The sequence below is a fragment of the Podarcis bocagei genome, assembly GCF_964188305.1.
Source record: "Podarcis bocagei genome assembly, chromosome: 7".
Lineage (NCBI taxonomy): Eukaryota > Metazoa > Chordata > Lepidosauria > Squamata > Lacertidae > Podarcis > Podarcis bocagei.
Window position 1 is genome coordinate 76309325 of NC_138132.1, and position 17742 is coordinate 76327066.

General features: G+C 47.2%; 1 protein-coding gene across 10 annotated transcripts in view; it reads right to left on the reverse strand.

The window, feature by feature from the left end:
* Window positions 1-17742, reverse strand: part of SAMD11 (sterile alpha motif domain containing 11) — a 333961-nt gene that overhangs the window by 107762 nt on the left and 208457 nt on the right. For all 10 annotated transcript variants that reach the window (XM_081201459.1, XM_081201457.1, XM_081201454.1 and 7 more), the window contains one exon: window positions 9346-9524. In XM_081201459.1, the coding sequence (XP_081057585.1) occupies window positions 9346-9524 (179 nt within the window). The remainder of the gene's footprint in view (window positions 1-9345; window positions 9525-17742) is intronic.

A 17742-nucleotide genomic window follows, 5' to 3' on the forward strand; every position in this document is an offset into this window, starting at 1 on the left:
AGAGACCATGGAAGAATGTGCCGTGGGAGCAGGGGTGCGGAATATGTTCCTGTGTCTTAAGGAAAGCTCTTTAAGCTCAGGGGTGGCGTGCCAACTTTGCATATAGCAAACACAAAAGTACATAATGAAAAACAAAAGCAAACCAATAATCCGTATTTTAAAGGAGATAGGATGCTAGCCAAAGGGCTGGTTGAAGTGGAACATTTCTGTCTGGCGCCTAAAGGTGTATAATTAAGTTGCCAGCTGAACCTCTCTGGGGAGAACATTCCACAAGCAGGGTGCCACTGTGGAAAAGGCGCGTTCTTGTGTTGCCACCCTCTCGTGGAGGAGGCACACGAAGGAGGGCCTCAGATGATGATTGCAAGGTTCAGACTGGTTCATCTGGGGATAAGTGGCCTTTGAGGTATTGTGGTCCTGAGCCATTTAAAGCTTTATAGGTCAAAACCAGCACTTTGAATTGGGGACGGAGACTAATTGGCAACCAATGCAGTCAGGCCAGGATCAGAATTATATGCTCAAATCATCTTGCTCCAGTGAGCAACCTGGCCACCCTATTCTACACTAGCTGAAGTTTCCAAACCATCTTCTGAGGCAGTATACCACATTAGAAGATCCCGGGTTCAATCCCTGACATCTCCAGGTACAGCTGTCTGGAGAGCCGCTGTCAGTCAGTGCAAACAATATGGAGCTAAAAGGATCAATGCTCCAACTCCGTACAAGGCAGCTTCTTCTTCTTTTATTTTTTAAATAAATAAAAACATATAAGAAACACGCGTATCAATAAATAAACATGAACTATAAGCCAATACAAAAGTGACTAATTGTTCATTCTATTGAGAAAGTAACAACAGACAACCTGGCATTTGCTAAGAAATGCAAAAAAACAGACACAATAGTAATTTGGGTCCTCAATCCCGTAGGTCTCTCATAAGTTTCCATGAGTTTGAGGTAGCCTTCCTGTTTGATCATACAAGAGCATAACGGATCTTCCTGTCAGCTTCTTAAGGGGGTGGATGTAGCTCTGGGGTAGAGCATCTGCTTTGCATGCAGAAGGTCACAGGTTCAATCCTCAGCATTTCCAGGTAGGGCTAGGAGAGACCCATGTCTGAAACCCTGGAGAGCCAATGCCAGGCAGTATAAACAAAACTGAGCTAGAAAATCCAGTGGCCTGGCTCAGTAGAAGACAGACTTCTATATCCCAAGTGTTGCATTTTAAAGTGCTGTAACCCACTCTGAAGTGTGGTGCTGTGGGTTAAACCACAGAGCCTAGGGCTTGCCGATCAGGTCAGCAGTTTGAATCCCCATGACGGGGTGAGCTCCCGTTGCTCGGTCCCTGTTCCTGCCAATCTAGCAGTTTGAAAGCACATCCAAGTGCCAGTAGATAAATAGGTACCGCTCTGGCGGGAAGGTAAAGGGTGTTTCCATGCGCTGCTCTGGTTCGCCAGAAGCGGCTTAGTCATGCTGGCCATATGACCCGGAAGCTGTACACCGGCTCCCTCGGCCAGTAAAGCGAGATGAGCGCTGCAACCCCAGAGTCGTCCGCGACTGGACCTAACGGTCAGTGGTCCCTTTACCTTTACCTAACCCACTCTGAGACCTTAGAGTGAATGGTGGGAACTAAAGTAAGCTGTTATTATTTCCTAAAACAAATCAGTTGTGTGTGGAAGGATGGCTAGTCGACATTCCTACTGTTAACAGACAGACAGACTGATTGACTGACTGATAGTACATAAAATATATAGATATAATCAGACACATTCAGAAATCTAACAGGCCAAGGTATTGTTAGGTTCTTAAAGGCCCAAGATGCAAATCTGCATAAATAGACAGAGTGCCTCTGGGAAAGTTTAGATGACTCACTGGAACCTGTGCTTTTCAGCAGGTATGCAAAATGAAAAGAAAAGAGTTTAACAAACAGATAAGAAAGGCAGGAGATCTGCATTTATAGTTGGCTAAGTTTTCCTCAGAATAAACTCACCAAAATTAATGCACGCAAGTTGGTAGCGTCCATTAACTTCAACAGGTCTACTAGAACAAGTCTGGTTGGAGATATTGGGTTGTATGCAATGCTAGCCCTACTCAGAGTAGACCTGTTGGAAGCTAATGGACATGATGTAGGTCCACTGTAGGTCTGCTCTAAGTGGGATTCAGCTGGGGCACAAGCCTCAGGAAAAAGACCACAACTTATACCAGCATTTTCACCCATACATGCAATTTTACGCCCTTGTAGATAGTTTCTGTGTGTAATATTTGTTGGACAGCCGAGTGTCAGCTCGCATATTATTTCACAGAGTGCGAATCTGGAGAGGTTCTCATTACTCCACCATCCATAACATAGACCTAGGTGCTTTTGCTCTCTGGGGCTTGCCTTATACAAACTCAGAAAAACTGTCCCTTTAGCTCAATACTGTCTACACTGACTGGCAGTGGCTATCCAGCATTTCAGGCAGGGAGCCTTTCTGAGCCCTACCTGGAGATGCTGGATATTGAACTTGGAGCATTCTCCAGGCAAAGCAGGTGTTCTACCTGGCTCCCTTTTAGGAAGGGATTTCTCCCGGCACACACTCAGCCTCCCCCTCTTCGCTGCCTGCCAGTTCCACAGCACAATAAAGTAGCCATTTCCGCTCACTATCAAATCTAAGTCCTCATTAGACCTGCTGCCGCTTCCTGGCACTCTGGATCAAATCCAGCGCTCATTTCCCAGACGGATCTTAAATGTATTTTATTTATTAGGGTGACAGTCATTACTATGAAGTGGCGGCGGCAGCAAGCAGCTGTGCTGGAGGAGGAAATGTCAGGAGAACACCAAAGGGCTAGGCTGAGGAACAGCATAACTGGCAGGGAATGCAGTGGCAAAAGCCCAACCAGAACTGAACCTAGGAAGCTGGGCCCTTGAATGGTGGTACAAACAGGCCTAGAGATTTCTCCTCCCCGCTGTCCCAACCACAGCACCTCTCTATACTACTACTTCTTTAGCAATCACTCGTAGCAGAGTAAGATTGTCTTCCATGAACACGGTCTTAACAGTGAGTCCGTAAGTGACTGCGGAGGCCAGTTCTGGATCCACACGTCCTTCCACAGTGGGGGCGTTGATCAAGGGGGGGGGGTTGCCAAATATTCTTTCCTCTTAGCACGTTTCTCCCTTTCATCCTGAGTTTGAGCATCTTCAAAGTGCATGACACCTTGGGTAAAGGCTGTTCTCCAACTGGAGCGCTCGCAGGCCAGTATTTCCCAATTGTTGGTGTTTATACTACATTTTTTAAGATTTGCCTTGAGAGTGTCTTTAAACCTCTTTTGTTGATCACCAGCATTACGCTTTCCATTTTTAAGTTCGGAATAGAGTAGTTGCTTTGGAAGACAATCATCAGGCATCTGCACAACATGACCAGTCCAACAAAGTTGATTTTAAAGAATCTTTGCTTCTTCCAGTTCCAGTAGTTCACCTGTCTTCCCAAGTGATGTGTAAGAATTTCCAGAGATACTGTTGATGGAATCTTTCAAGGAGTTGCAAGAATTTGCTGGCTGCAGCTAATAAAGAGATGCCTCGATAATTTCCGCAATCTGTTCTATCTGCCTTCACAGCCATTGTAACACAACACTTGTTATCTTCTGCCTGTTCTGCCGTTGAGGACTTCTTGGATCATTCTTTGTCTAGCTCCTAGTTCCTCCCCTTTGACAACCCTGGTGGGAGTATGGGACTCCCGACGGCTTCGCTTACAAGGGTCATAGGAACGTGCAGGTCCACTCCCCACAACAAGGCGATGATCCACTGAGTGAGACCACTCTATACATAGGGATGGGTGAACACACCAACTTTGATTCCTCTCAATTTCTCATTTTTCCAGTCTTAAATTTAGTTTAAATTTAGTTCTCCACATTTCTACATCAGTCTCCAGTGTTTTGTTGTTTTTGAAGGCCCCATGAAAACTCATCAGCATTTTAATGCAAACTCCTAATAATATACTGTACATACTGTTGTATGGAATTTTGCATAACATACATTTTAGTTTTGCAAAAGGGGGCAGATTGTCTACCTAATAGAACTACTACTTTAAGGATTAGTGCCCAAGTCTGCTTTTTTCCTCTTCCCTCCCTATCTCTCTTATCTTTAGTGATTTTTTTTTTTTTTAGATTGTAAGCTTGCAGGCAGGGACTTGTCTTGCTTAACTTATTGTATGTAAGCTGCTCTGGGACCCTTTTTTGTTGCTGAAATGCAGGGCACAAAAACACTAAATAAACTGATTGACTGATCAATTGTAGGGCAGGCCCTTCTGTCAATGGAAGATAAATCCCAGACCTGGGCATCTTACGAGTCTTTTATCATCATCATCTTTTTAAATTAAATTTCTATACACCCTTCATCCACGGATTGGGGGGCGCGTTTAAAATATAAAACACAAATCTACGTAACATACACTACCATGATGACTTGCAACAAACACACACATACTCCAGTGGGTAGATGGTCCCATAAAAGCCTCAAAAGAAGAAGTTTGGCTGGAGATACTGAGCTGTAGCCAATGCTAGTCCTACTTGGGAGTAGACCCTTTGGATGGTAATAAATATGACTGAATGTAGGTACATAAATTTAAATGGGTCTGCTCTGAGGAGGATTTAGTTGAGCATAATTCTCAGTAGAGAGATTCCCACTTACGAAGGTTCCCAGAGAAGATGGGAGCCACAGACCTGACCCACTCCCTGCCCCCTTTGCACACAGCTGTGTCCCACAAGTGCCAGAAACATGTAAGGAGGGTGGGGGAGCAGGGATGCAGAATGGGGGGTGGGTGGGAGAATGGGGGCTGCTTTGGTTTGAACTCCAATCAATTAGAGAGGCAAAGAGCAGCAGCCTTCAGGGATGTCAGAAATAGATTTCCACTTAAGAGCACCAGGGATGCGGCTGACAGACTGACAGCCCCAAACCATTAAAGCCTTCACGGAGGCTGGCAATTTTGCTATTAGAAGATGGAAGTCTGGGTAAGAACGGCGCGGTGACCCGGTTCACTGGAGGCAAAGTGGAAAGGAAATGGGGGCAGGGGAAGGGGGGAAGCAGCGGAACGGGGGAGGAGGGGGGGAGGACAGAAAGTCCCCCCTCACTGCTAAACCACAGAGACACTCAGCCCATCAGTCAAAATAACAGCGGCGAAATGAGGGGAATTCTAAAAACGTATATCTGACCCTCCCTTAACCTCATCCATCAATCTTTCCACACCTCCCTTGTTCCAATCCGTAGTCTCTCTTCCCAACCCTCTCCCCCTCTCTTCTTCGAATAACTGCGGGCTGTACGGACAACTCCCAGCACATTGGCGGGACACCAATAAAATATCCCAGCTACCCCCGGAGCTGTTTTGCCTGCTCAACCCGCGAGACTGCCGATTTAAAAGAGCATTCCCCACCAGCCCCAAGCCAAAAGGACTGTTGCCAGTTTTAAAAGACGCGTTTTGGTTGCGCTTCTTCTTGCTGGTAGGGGCACTTGACGTCAGCTGCAGGGGCCTGCACCTAAAGGTAGATTTCTCCACAAGTGGCTGTTGGTCGCTGATAGAAACTGAAGACAGTTCCATCAGATTCCTATTCTGTCTCTGGGGTGGGTGGGCTGGAGTGAGGATCTTACGCGTTCAAACACACATACTAATAGGATACAAAACGTTGGTCCACTTAACACAAGCCAGGGGCAGAAAAACTATAGGGGACGCCAAATAATTGTGGGATGCCAGTTGATGAATCTCAAGTGAGGAGAGTCGTGTTGCTCTCAGGTCCTCTGCCGGTTTGCCAGAGGCATCTTGTTGTCAAAGAGATAACAAGATGATGGGCTATGATGGGCTACTGGCCGGCCCGATCCAACAGGGCTCTTCTTACTTAGCTTCTTATTTTATTAGTGACTCAGCTGGTTAGTTTAAACCAAGGGTGGGGAAGCTCAAAGTCCAGGGGTCCAGGCAGCGGTGGTTTAGGATCAGAGTTTTCATTCTCCTAGATGTCAACCCGGGAATGTAGCCCAAGCCCCATCTGCCCCTCGCTTCCCTCTACAGGAGGTGCAGAAACTGTGTTCTTGACCACTGGATCAACTTGTTAGTCTCCATCTGTTCAATCCGCCAAAGCCTGTCTTTGCATGCAAGGAAGTACCTAACTCGCCGAGCTACTGTACAAAGGCTAAGAGTCACCTCTGTTGTCCTACTCACTCTGGACCTACCCACCACTAGAATGTGGCCCTCATAAGGCTGCCTACAAGGAAATGCGGCCCCCGGACTGAAAAGGGTTCCTCACTCTTCGTGACATGAAATACCAGCACCTGCTCTTTGACTTGTGACCCATTGCTCACTTAGTAGCCTATTTGCTTCCTGCCAGCTCTTTCTCCCTCTCTTCCTTCACTAACTTTGCCCGGAGCTTCGTGTCTCTTGGCTCCACTACCCTCTTCCTTTTCAGCTTATTCTGCCCAGGCTGCATCTCTGTCGCTTCCCCCACCTCCTGACCATTTGTATCTACTAAGGATTTTCATGCTATCAGGCATTATGACCTTTTGCTTCACCTTCGGAAGCTGCAGCGTCTGTCAACATTCTATTCCGGCAGCGTTCCCCGAGCAGTAAGGAATGCTAACATCACAAGCAGATCAATGAATGGCTAGTTTCTCAGGGAAGCAAACAGTTTTCAGCCTATAGGCAGATAAATTACTTGAGCCCCACGTGTCAAGAGATAACCTCTTCCTTAATATTCCAAACCACACAGTTGTAAATTATTCTCTGTTAAATACGGTAGTACTATTTTGAAGTGGTATAGAGCAGTGTTTCCCAAGCTGTTTTTGAACTACAATTCCCATCATCCCTGACCACTAGTCTTGCTAGCTAGGGATGATGGGAGTTGTAGTCCAAAAACAGCTGGAGGCCCCAGGTTGGGAAACACTGGCATAGAGGATCTCAGTAATCCTCATTCCTACCCTGTAAGGCAGGCCAGCACTATTTTTGTAGGCGGGGTAGGGGGGGGAAAGGAGCTGAGATTGAAAAACACTCAGTGGCCATATTCAGACATCACATTAAACCATGCTTTAGTGGAGCCAGGCCTACTCTCAGGCTCATGTGTTCCTCCCTTTCCCTCACACATGGTCAGGAGGATGAGCTTGGACTAACCTGAAAAAAGGTTTTACTAGTCTATTGGGGGCTACCAAGAGAAGAACTGAATGTTGCATTCCTATGCTAGGCATGGAAGAAGCGAGTTTCCTATCTCTAACAACCCCACTTGCTGCTAGCCCTCCTCTGGCAGACCACTCACTTGCAATTCCAGGTCGCCTATAGGCCAGAGTGTAATTGAAAGACCAAGTTAAGGGATAGCAAAAGCTTCCAAGCTCCAATCTCTCTCAGTGGAGCATAGAAAGCAGAAGAGAAGGAAGACAAAAACCAGGAGACATAGACAGACATCTTCTCGACACACTAAACCATGGCTTAACACAGGGCAGGGAACCTCTAGAGGAGGGTTATTAGCCTGTTTTGCTTTTGTTCTTCTTTTTATTGTATATTTGTGTTGTTTTATCTTGTATTTTTATTCTGTGAAATGCCCTGAGATCTTCAGACAGAAAACAAGATTATGGTATCCTGGACAACTGGCCAGGTTGGTTGGGGTTGAGGAAAGTTGGAGTCCAAACAACTGGAGGGCACTATGCTGAGAAAGACTGGCTTAAAAGTGCAAAGTATTCTGAGCTCATTTGGTCTCAGAATCAAAATCTGTAGCCAAGGACATAGTCAACTGGGGATTTTTCTAGCCTTGAGACCTTCCATGAAAACAGAGCGAGGCTGAAATCACAGGTACACTCTTACTGGGAGGCAAGCCCCACTGGTGTACGTTATGCATAAAACTGGGCTGCAAAATCTCAGAGGAAACCACTTTAGTAGATGACCAAGCCAACGACGAATAGTTAAAACTTTCTCTCCTCTTCTCTCTTTCCTGACTGTATTTTCTCGCCAATGAGCCCAAGCAAATCACTATAATTAAGATTCTGAAGATAAAAGCATTTTATTGGTTTGCAAACCCTGGGTATTCATCTAACAAACTATTCGCCTCCCTCCTTAGTAAGACAAAGCAGGGCTACTGGAACAGAGGCGCTGAATTAAATGGGTAGTTAAAAAGGAAGGATGAACAATTTGGAGACGCTTTGTGCCTGGCTCCATAGCACATCGCGCACCCGTGGTGGGGAAGGACGCAGACCTATTGCCCAGCTTTACATGCGGAATTAATACAACTGCATCCACAACTAATGGCCACAAGAAACAGGGTGTCAAGTCAGAGATGCTACTTTTTCAGCTGGAGTGGGGGTTGGGGGGAGGAGATGCTGTGCCATTCCAGCTCCCCAGACCTCTGCTGTTGGCGACCCGCAAAGTGGGAGGAAAACGGCTTAGTGACTGGCAAGCAACAGGCACATAAAACCCCCTCACACACAGAACTAGAAAAGCAATTACACGCCTTTGCTCTCCCATTCCTTTGTTTTTATAGGGCTTGTTTCGGAATCCGAGCAACTCTGTGCATTAGCGAGCGCAGGGAGAGGATGGTGGTGGTGATGATGATCAAGAATAGCTGTAATGATACACTTGGGGGGGGGTGGAGGGCAATGAGACACAGCTGCAATACATTTTCATTGCCTCTCCGTTATAAGGTATTACACAATGCACACTTTCCCAGAGGAATCCAAAGTCTGGACTCTCTTTGGGAATTGCTTTGTTTCCCCAGAGGGAAAAATTGCCTCTCCTCTACCCGTGGCAGCTACATTGCCAGGGGTGTAGAATATAGGAAGTTGTTTTATACTGAATCAGACCATTGGTCCATCTAGCTCAGTATTGTCGGCACTGACTGGCAGCAGGTCTCCAGCGTTTCTCCCAGCCCTAGTTGGAGATGCTGGGGATTGAACCTGGGACCCCCTTGATGACGGGCAGCATATCTGCTCCAATGGAGTCTTTGTCTGTACTTGTACACTTGTAAATAACGCAAATATTTTAAAATGACACTCAAATCTCCAGTGATCTCTCCTCTAAAGAAAACCAAACCCACTGCCCCTGGAATCTATTATGACCAGGGAAGTGGGGAAAGCACAACAAATATGTTTTTTATGGCATAACTCTTCTACAAGAAGTGTGATTACAGAATCTTACTGTCTAGGCTTGCTTTCAGGGCATATGGATTTTTATGAGCACTACATGACATCACAGCATGTCAACCAATGGCTTTCAAAGGGGATATGCAGCCATCCAATCAGAGACTTTTTGCAGTCTCACAACTTGCAACCGCTGGGGTAGGAGCACAAATGATCAACTCACACTCAATGCTTTGGGGTGTGGGGGTGAGATAGGAAATCACAATAAACAAAATTACCTTCTTTTCATGATACTAATATGCAAATCCTCCTCTTGCTTGACATCAGGGTGATGACCGTTGACCTTGTCGCTCTCCTCACTGTCGTCACTGTGTGAGAAAATGGAGGGAAGCTCTTTCTTTGGGGTCCTGGTAGGAGGCAAGGGGATGGTCCTCTTCTCAGCAAGGCGACCCCGATTCTGTGGAAGGGGAGAAATCCGGAGTCGGAGGAGGAGGGGGGAGAGAAAGAGGAAAAGATCAGATTAGGTGCCTCAATCAAGATGTGCTGAAGGGGGGAGGTTTTTTAAATAAAGTCAGTCATCTGTTGGGGTGGCTCTGTTGACACCGCCATAATCCTTATGCAAAACAAACTATAGTTAATGTTAATGGTGTGAACAAACCATCATCAAAGCTGAGGCGTACAGCAGATTATCAATTAGACCTTGGTTTCTTACATTACAGAATGATTAAAAGCACCAGAAAAGGCTGCTGAGCCTTTGTCTGAATCTTTTGTGGCTCTTTAGCTGCTGGGTGGTGATAGCTCCTTAACCAGCTTGGCAGGAGACTGGATTCGTATGCAATACTAAATTGTGGTTAGCATTAACTGATTTCGTAAACCAAGTAGATGCTTTAATTAATGAGTAATCTTTAACCACAGTTAATAAACCATAGCTAAGCTGCTGGGCTCACAAGTACAGTGGAACCTTGGTTCTCAAACGCAATCCATTCGACTCCCAAAACCGAAACCAAGACGCAGCTTCCGACTGGCTGCAGGAGCTTAAAGCGGAAGCCGCAACGGTTGTTCAGCTTCCGAAAAACGTTCAAAAACCATAACACTTGCTTCTGGGTTTTCGGCATTCGGGAGCCGATTTGTTTGTCAACTAAGCAGTTTGAGAACCAAGGTTTCCCATTGTAATGCTATGCCATGGTTTAATAAACCATAGTTTAATGCAACATGGTGCTTGGGAACCCTGAGAAATGGGAGGAAACAGCAGTGGATGGGAGACTGCAGAGGAAAAAAGTGGCAGGCACAAAAGGGTTAAATACCCCTCCCACTTGCCACTCTAAAAATGCCTCCACATCCCCCCCCCCAAATATTTTACATACAGTATTCAGCAACCAACACAGGAAGGTTCCAAATATGCAACAAAGTATTCAGTTGCACCCTAACAAAAATGACATTCCTGGTTGTTGTTTTTAATTGAAGCCATTCCTGGAAATCTGAGCACAGCACCTATATTGAGCATTTACTCCAGCAATTGATGCTTTCGCCAGGGACCCCCAGAGCTCAATGCCTATCCACCCCCACAGCTAGATGTCGCAGCGCACCTCTTTCCCACTAAGTCACAATTTATCGCATCAATTAAGAGTCAGCGGCCTGCAAATTCCCAACACACAACTGCCACGGGACTGCCTCGAGTGCGGCTCCAGAAGCTGAGGAGGGGGACGATGCCGATCTCAGCTCATAAAAATCATTTAATGGCCATTATGGTACCTAAGAGCAGTTACTTGGTCTCAGTGGCTGCTCAGGGACTCATCATACTTAACTAGAGAAGGGGGAAGGAACAGAGGGTGTGTGTTGGGGATTGAGAACAGCCCTTGCGGAAACTATTCAGAGCCCCACACACAGAGAAATAGGGGGTCCTGTTAAGCTTCCTTTAACAGCCCTGCCAGGCTCACAATCAGGGGTGGCTCAAGTGCACACTTATGGGTCAAGTGGCCTGCATTTGCGACTCTAACACAGCCTCTCCCCCAACCTGGTGCCCGTATGCTTTGGACTACAGACACATTTACACACTGAGCTTTCAAGCAGGAATGATCATAGAATTGTAGAGTTGGAAGGGCTCCTTGAGGGTCATCTAGTCCAAACCCCTGCAATAGAAGAATCTTTTGCCCACTGTTGGGCTTTTTGCTCAACATCTCTTCTGCACCAGGGCAGGGGCAGGGGTGTGCGCGCACACACACACACACACACACACTGCTCCTGTTGCACTACTGCTGGCTGAATGCAAACACACCACAGAGTGGCATGAAACTAAATTTTATTGGGTCCATTATTTTCAACAGGTCCACCCGGGGTCAAATTTAGCTGAATGCCACCCTATAATACCACAGTCATTCCTCCAGATTAACCTAACACATCAAAGTTAATGGGTTGTAGTCAATGCTAGTTCTACTCAGATTAGATTCCTAGCACTGCAGGCCAATGGGCAGGCTTGCAGTTTACTTCAGCATGATTCTAATCCACTTTATTTAACCACCACTAGTGCTGATGTTTTGCAGATCACCAAATGTGTATTAAGAGTCCTGAAGACAACGGAATGTAGACAATGCTCATCCTTTTCAGAGTAGACCCCACTGAAATTAACACAACTTAGGTCCATTCGTTTCAATGGATCTACTCTGAGTAGGATTTAGCTGCATGCAACCCAAAGATGTGACCAAGAACTTTGCATCAACATGTGAAACATTGTCCCACGCTTATAACCTACTGCATAATTTCTATTACTGGCACACTACCCCGAACAATTGGAATGTTCATAAATGTTCCGTGTCATCACAACACCTCAGCCAATGGCTAAGAGGCTTGCAAATAACCTGCCACTGGTCTGAGCCTCACAGATACCATAGTGGAAAAGAGGTTTCCTAGTGACTAAAAATTAGGTGCTAGGAAAAAGTTGGCTGAATTCAAGGTCCTAATTTGTTCTGGGTTTGTTTCCTTCTCGGGGAGTAACACAGCAACTGAAGCATATATCAAACATCTGAAACATTTCACAGTTACTAGTCCAGCATCCTGCCTGGGAAAACCATCACCACCGCCGGACATGCACAGCCTCCAAAAAATTTTAAACGGCATTTTAAGAGAGTCCTAGCTTTGTTCACTTCCAGTACAAACACTGGATCAGCCCAAAGGAAGTCCCTTTGGATGTGGCCTCCTTTTATAACCCTGAGATAATCCTCCCTTGCTAATAAGAGTACTGTGCATCATTGTGTGCTGGGGGGCAGGGAAGAGACCCGAATTTTACCTTCTGCCTCTTGACTTATTATGTTTTTGAATGTGTTGATATGACAATATAAGAGCCAAAGGTCCATCTAGCCCATCACCCTGTTGGCCAGCCAGACGCCAGTAACACTTTCAAAAAGCAGGACATCAGTGCAGCAGTATTCTCCCCATTAAAATTAATTAATCTAAGTCAGTAACATTCCTTTATTTCATAGAACTGTAGAGTCGGAAGGGAGGACGGACGTCATCTAGTCCAACCCTCCTGCAGTGCAGGAATCTTTTGCCCAACGTGGGGCTCAAACACATGACCCCAAGCTGAACAGCCCCACGTTCTTCCGACGGAGCTATCCTGAGTTCTGTTAAATTGGTCTACTCTGATTAGGATTAATAATGACTACAAGCCTACCTCTTTCCCCAAATCACATCTCATATTTGCTTAAATCTGCAGCTCTAAGCTGAGCGCGCGTGTCATATTCTGCTCTGATCTGCATTAAAGGCAACTGGTGAAACTTATCAAATGCCACACAATTAAATCCGAGGCCTCCTTTGAGCCCGAGGGCCCGGCAAATGGCCCTCCCGCCTGACCACTGCTCCTCGCTCTAATTGGCCCTGGTGAGAGCTAGAGTTTAAATATGCATTTTAATAATATGTCATTGCTTTGGTTTTATCCCCATGTTGAAGAGCGCTCCGGGTCTCCCAAGAAGATGGAAATCAAAGATGGAAAGGAGGCTAAAATTTCCACTAAAAGAGGAGCCAGTCAAGGTTAGCCAAGTTGTTAAGACAAAAGCACCCCCAAACCACCCACCCAAACTAACCCTTCCATCGTAACTCCCACATTAAGCCACATTTTCCCCAGCCCATTTAAAAAATAAAAAGAGAAGACGACGTTTTTCCGCAGCAGAATAGGAAATAACCGAGACGGATCTTCCAGATGAGAACGGAGGGTTGGAAAGTACAAGAAGAAGGGGGAGGAGGAAAGGAAGGACCCCTGTTCTCAGAGGGAAGGTCAAAGCGTATCAACGCCCTGGTTGTGATGTAGCACAGCTGCCAGAAAACGAGGAAGGATTCCTTCCAGCAGGTCCCCGGCGAGCATTTAATTGATCCCAGAGACGCCGAGGCCTCAGCTAGGGCGGAATTTGCAATGTGTTGGTTGGGGGGGGTGGAGACCTGGGAGAGTGAGAGAGACCAGAGAGAGAAGCTTATGTGAGGTCATGTGGTGGGAAAGGCTGGACATTTGGGGGGGCGGGGGGCAGAAAATATTGCATCTTGACAAAGGACAGGGCATCTTCAATGTGGCTACCAGTCACACTGGTTATGTTCTTCCTCCCTGGTCAGAGACAGTATGTCAGTTGCTGGCACCAGCAGGTGAGGAGAGCTCTTTTGTGTTCAGGTTCTGCTCATGGGCTCCCCATATGCACCTTGTTGGTCAATAGGTCAGCCTCTGGCCTGACCCAGTAAGTCTCTTATTATGTTTATATAAGTAGCAGTGAAGGAGGGCTGGTGCCTGTGGGCTTCTTTGAGCCATTTGGGTGTCCACTATGGAAACTAAATAAAAAAAATTTTAGCACTATGGAAACTGTACTAGATGGGCCTTTGGCCGGATCCAGCTACAGGCTGCTCTTATGTGGAGAGGGGAAGCCAACTCCTGAGCAGTTTAGCGCCAACCAACACACTTTTCGCCTTCCTGGCAAATGAACAAATAAAGGCAGCTGCAAACATGTATGCAAGAGAGGTTGTATAGAGCTCAGTGGCAGAACACGTACTTGGCATGTAGAAGGGACTGGGTTCTTTTCCTACCTAGCTAGACTCAGTCTCGTGGGTCCCTTGCTATCCGTAAAGATGCCACCCCCCCCCCCATCACTGCCTGGTCACCTCACAGAGCCTCTTGGGTGGAGGCCGAAGGTGCTTTTTGTCTACCATCACCAAAGACCACAGAGAGAGAGAAGTCAAATGAGCTCCATATGGAGAGGAGGCCCCAAAGTTTTCATTCCCTTGTTACTGACACACGAAGGTTTGGTTGCCCTCCAGGAGCCTGGAAACCACAGCTGGGAGGAGAAAAGGGAAGGCCCACAAATTTCTTATTAAGAAGCCATACCAAGAGTTCTTCAGGGAGAGTCCTCTGTCCTTCCCCGATTCCCACCCCCCGCCTGTTTTAAAGCCAGCGGCGATTACCAAAAGGGTCACACCAGGTGCCCAAATAAGCCCCCCGTCTCTCCCCCAGGCCTTCATTACACATCGCAAGCCAGCGTCTCAACGCCGCCGATTTGTTTCGATAGCAAATCCAGGGGCTGGGGCAGCCCTCGCCTCACTTCCTGGTGCTTAACCAGCTTTGCTATTAAAACCCAGGCCGCTGATAAAACAAGCTTCTCGGGTTCCATGCCGTCCTCTGCTCCGACGCTCAAGTAATGAGGAAATGAATAAAAGAAGAGGCAAGCTCTCTCCGCAGGCTTTGCTGCCAAGCGCGTTTCCCTCATCACCTGTCAAAAGCAGCCTAGTTCCTCGCCCGATTGCTAATGCAGTGCATCTCTCATACGGATAGGAATTCACACTGTGCAGCCACAAATGAAGCCAGGCAACCCTTATGGCAGGAGGTCTTGGGAGAAATGGGGGAAAGTTAGGTAGAGTCCAAAGGACACATCTTGCTCTGCAGAACACCCACATGCACACACTTCCACAAAACGACAGGGGAGGAGAGTCATCTTGTGGTGAGGTCCTGTTTGTGGGCTTGCTTACCACCAGGGCATCTGGTTGGCCACTGTGAGAACAGGATGTTGGGACTAGACGGGCCACTGGCTTGTTCCAGCACTCAGGCTCTTATGTTCTTATAGGAATTACAGTGGTACCTTAGTTCTTGAACACAATTCGTTCCGGAAGTCCGTTCGACTTCCGAAATGTTTGAAAACTGAGGCGTGGCTTCTGATTGGCTGCAGGAGCTTCCTGCACTCAAGTGGAAGCCACGTTGGATGTTCGGCTTCCGAAAAACCTTCGAAAACCAGAACACTTACTTCCGGGTTTTTGGAGTTTGGGAGCAGATTTGTCTGTCAACTAAGCCATTTGAGAACCAAGGTTCCACAGTGTTCTGCTATCCTAAACATGTCTTCTAGGGACTAAGCTCCGCTGAACACACTTCTGTCTAATCCTTAGGGATGAGGCAAACTTTTCAGTTTTGGTTTCTCTCTGTTTCTCATTAAGTTCAGCTCTCCACAGTTCCCCATCAATTTGCAATTTTTATTTTTTTAAAGTCCTCCTGAAAATTAGCACAAATTTCTCCCAATACACACATTTATTACTGCAGTTTTGTCTAAGGTACACATTATTGCAAAGCAATTTCCCTTAACATAATGCATATTTTACCCTAACATATGCATTCTGATTTCTGGGGCACTTTACCCGGCTGGAGAACTGCTCTGCAAAATTCTGAAAAGTGTGAACTTCAAAAGGGGGCTGTGCTTAGATTCTTGTATTGTTTCAGATTGTTAAAAGGAGTTTTGCCTTTTAATGCAAACTGAATCAGATTTCTCCCCTATCTCTATTAGTAGCACAAAGCACTGTAGCATTAGTTGCCTTCTGCTATGGACTTGACAGCAATAGCCGATATGTGGACTGCAGTCCATGAAAATTTCTGCCATAATGAATGGCAGTTACTTTGCTGGTATTCCTTCCAAAGACTCTTCATGTTTTCAAGTGAGATTCAATTGCGTATCTGCAAATTCAGGTTGCGTAATTAAAGTTGAGTTGTGGCTCTTGCCCATGAAAACCTGGTCCTCCACCACTACCCCCCCCCCATTGTGACTTCTTGCAATAAGGAAAGTGAAGGGGACACACAATGAAGAGTGTGAAATAACATTTGCTTGTGGCACTACCGTCTAACCTCTCTGCTATCAAATAAAAATGAAGGCTCAATCAAGAGCCAGCATCATCTAACTTTCTCATAAACTTTGTGCAAACTACCGTATTTTTCGCCCCATAAGACGCACTTTTTCCCCTCCAAAAATGAAGGGGAAATCGGGGTGCGTCTTATGGGGGGAATGCCTGCAAGCCTCGCGCGCCCGGCAGGAGGTCCCACCGGGTGCGCGAGGCTTGGGGCGGCAGCCTGTCGCCCAAAGCACGGGGAGCCCTCGGGAGGGCTCCCCCTGCTTCGGGCGAGTGTCTGCAAGCCTCGCGCACCCGGCAGGAGGTCCCACCGGGTGCGCGAGGCTTGGGGCGGCAGGCTGTCGCCCGAAGCACGGGGAGCCCTCGGGAGGGCTCCCCCTGCTTCGGGTGAGTGTCTGCAAGCCTCGCGCACCCAGCAGGAGGTCCCACCGGGTGCGCGAGGCTTGGGGCGGCAGCGGACTGCTTGCGCGCACACAGAAGCTTGGGGCGCGCTGAGCTCAGCACGCCCCAAGCTCCTGGTGTAGCGCAGCGATCCGCTAGTCCTGGGAGAGCCCCGCGGCTCTCCCAGGGCTAGCGGACTGCTTGCGCGCATGCAGAAGCTTGGGGCGCGCTGAGCTCAGCACGCCCCAAGCTCCTGGTGTAGCGCAGCGATCCGCTAGTCCTGGGAGAGCCCCGCGGCTCTCCCAGGGCTAGCGGACTGCTTGCCGGCATGCAGAAGCTTGGGGCGCGCTGAGCTCAGCACGCCCCAAGCTCCTGGTGTAGCGCAGCGCACCTGGGGGGGAAATAAATTTTTTTTCCTTTATTTCCCCCCCAAAAATCTAGGTGCGTCTTATGGGCCGGTGCGTCCTATGGGGCGAAAAATACGGTAATCAAAATGAGTGTTTAACGAACAGGCCTGGATGTGACCAAACCCAGCTGCATGACTGGAAAATATCCTGGACCACTACTAGGCTCAAAGAAATGGCAAACTTTCTGCCTCTAATTCCCGTGAGACAATCTCCACACCTCCTTCCCTACCTAACCTGTCTCAATGATGGATGTTTTAACTCTCTGCCCCTCACTCCCCCCATAAAAAAGAATATATTGTGGAAAACATATAACACAGAGATGGGGGGAAATTGGTTTTTCAGGACCTATTTTTTAAAGCAGTCTTTCTGAAAATGCTCCAGATGTTTCAGAGAAGGGAAGATTCTTAGGTCACATCAAGACCTGGAGATCCCCTTTTCAGCACAACAGGAAGTCATGCTCTGAAGCTGGTCCTTCAAGACACAAAGACATGGTAGCAGAGCATTGGGCTAAGAAACCTTTCTTCTCAGCAAGGAACAAGATTCGTTAAAGCAGAAGGCTGCCCCCTGCTTGGAAGTCTTCAGCTGAGAGAAGACTTTGCCACCAGAAAAGGAGACAGTTGAATCCAATTCACAACGTGCAGGGCAGAATTCAGCTTCTTTGAATTTCTTTAAAGCAAGTTCCTAGCCCTTCTAGTTACAGAGCTATGTTTTGAAAGGGCGCTAGCAACGGCGGCTGAAATCTCAGAAGTCAGA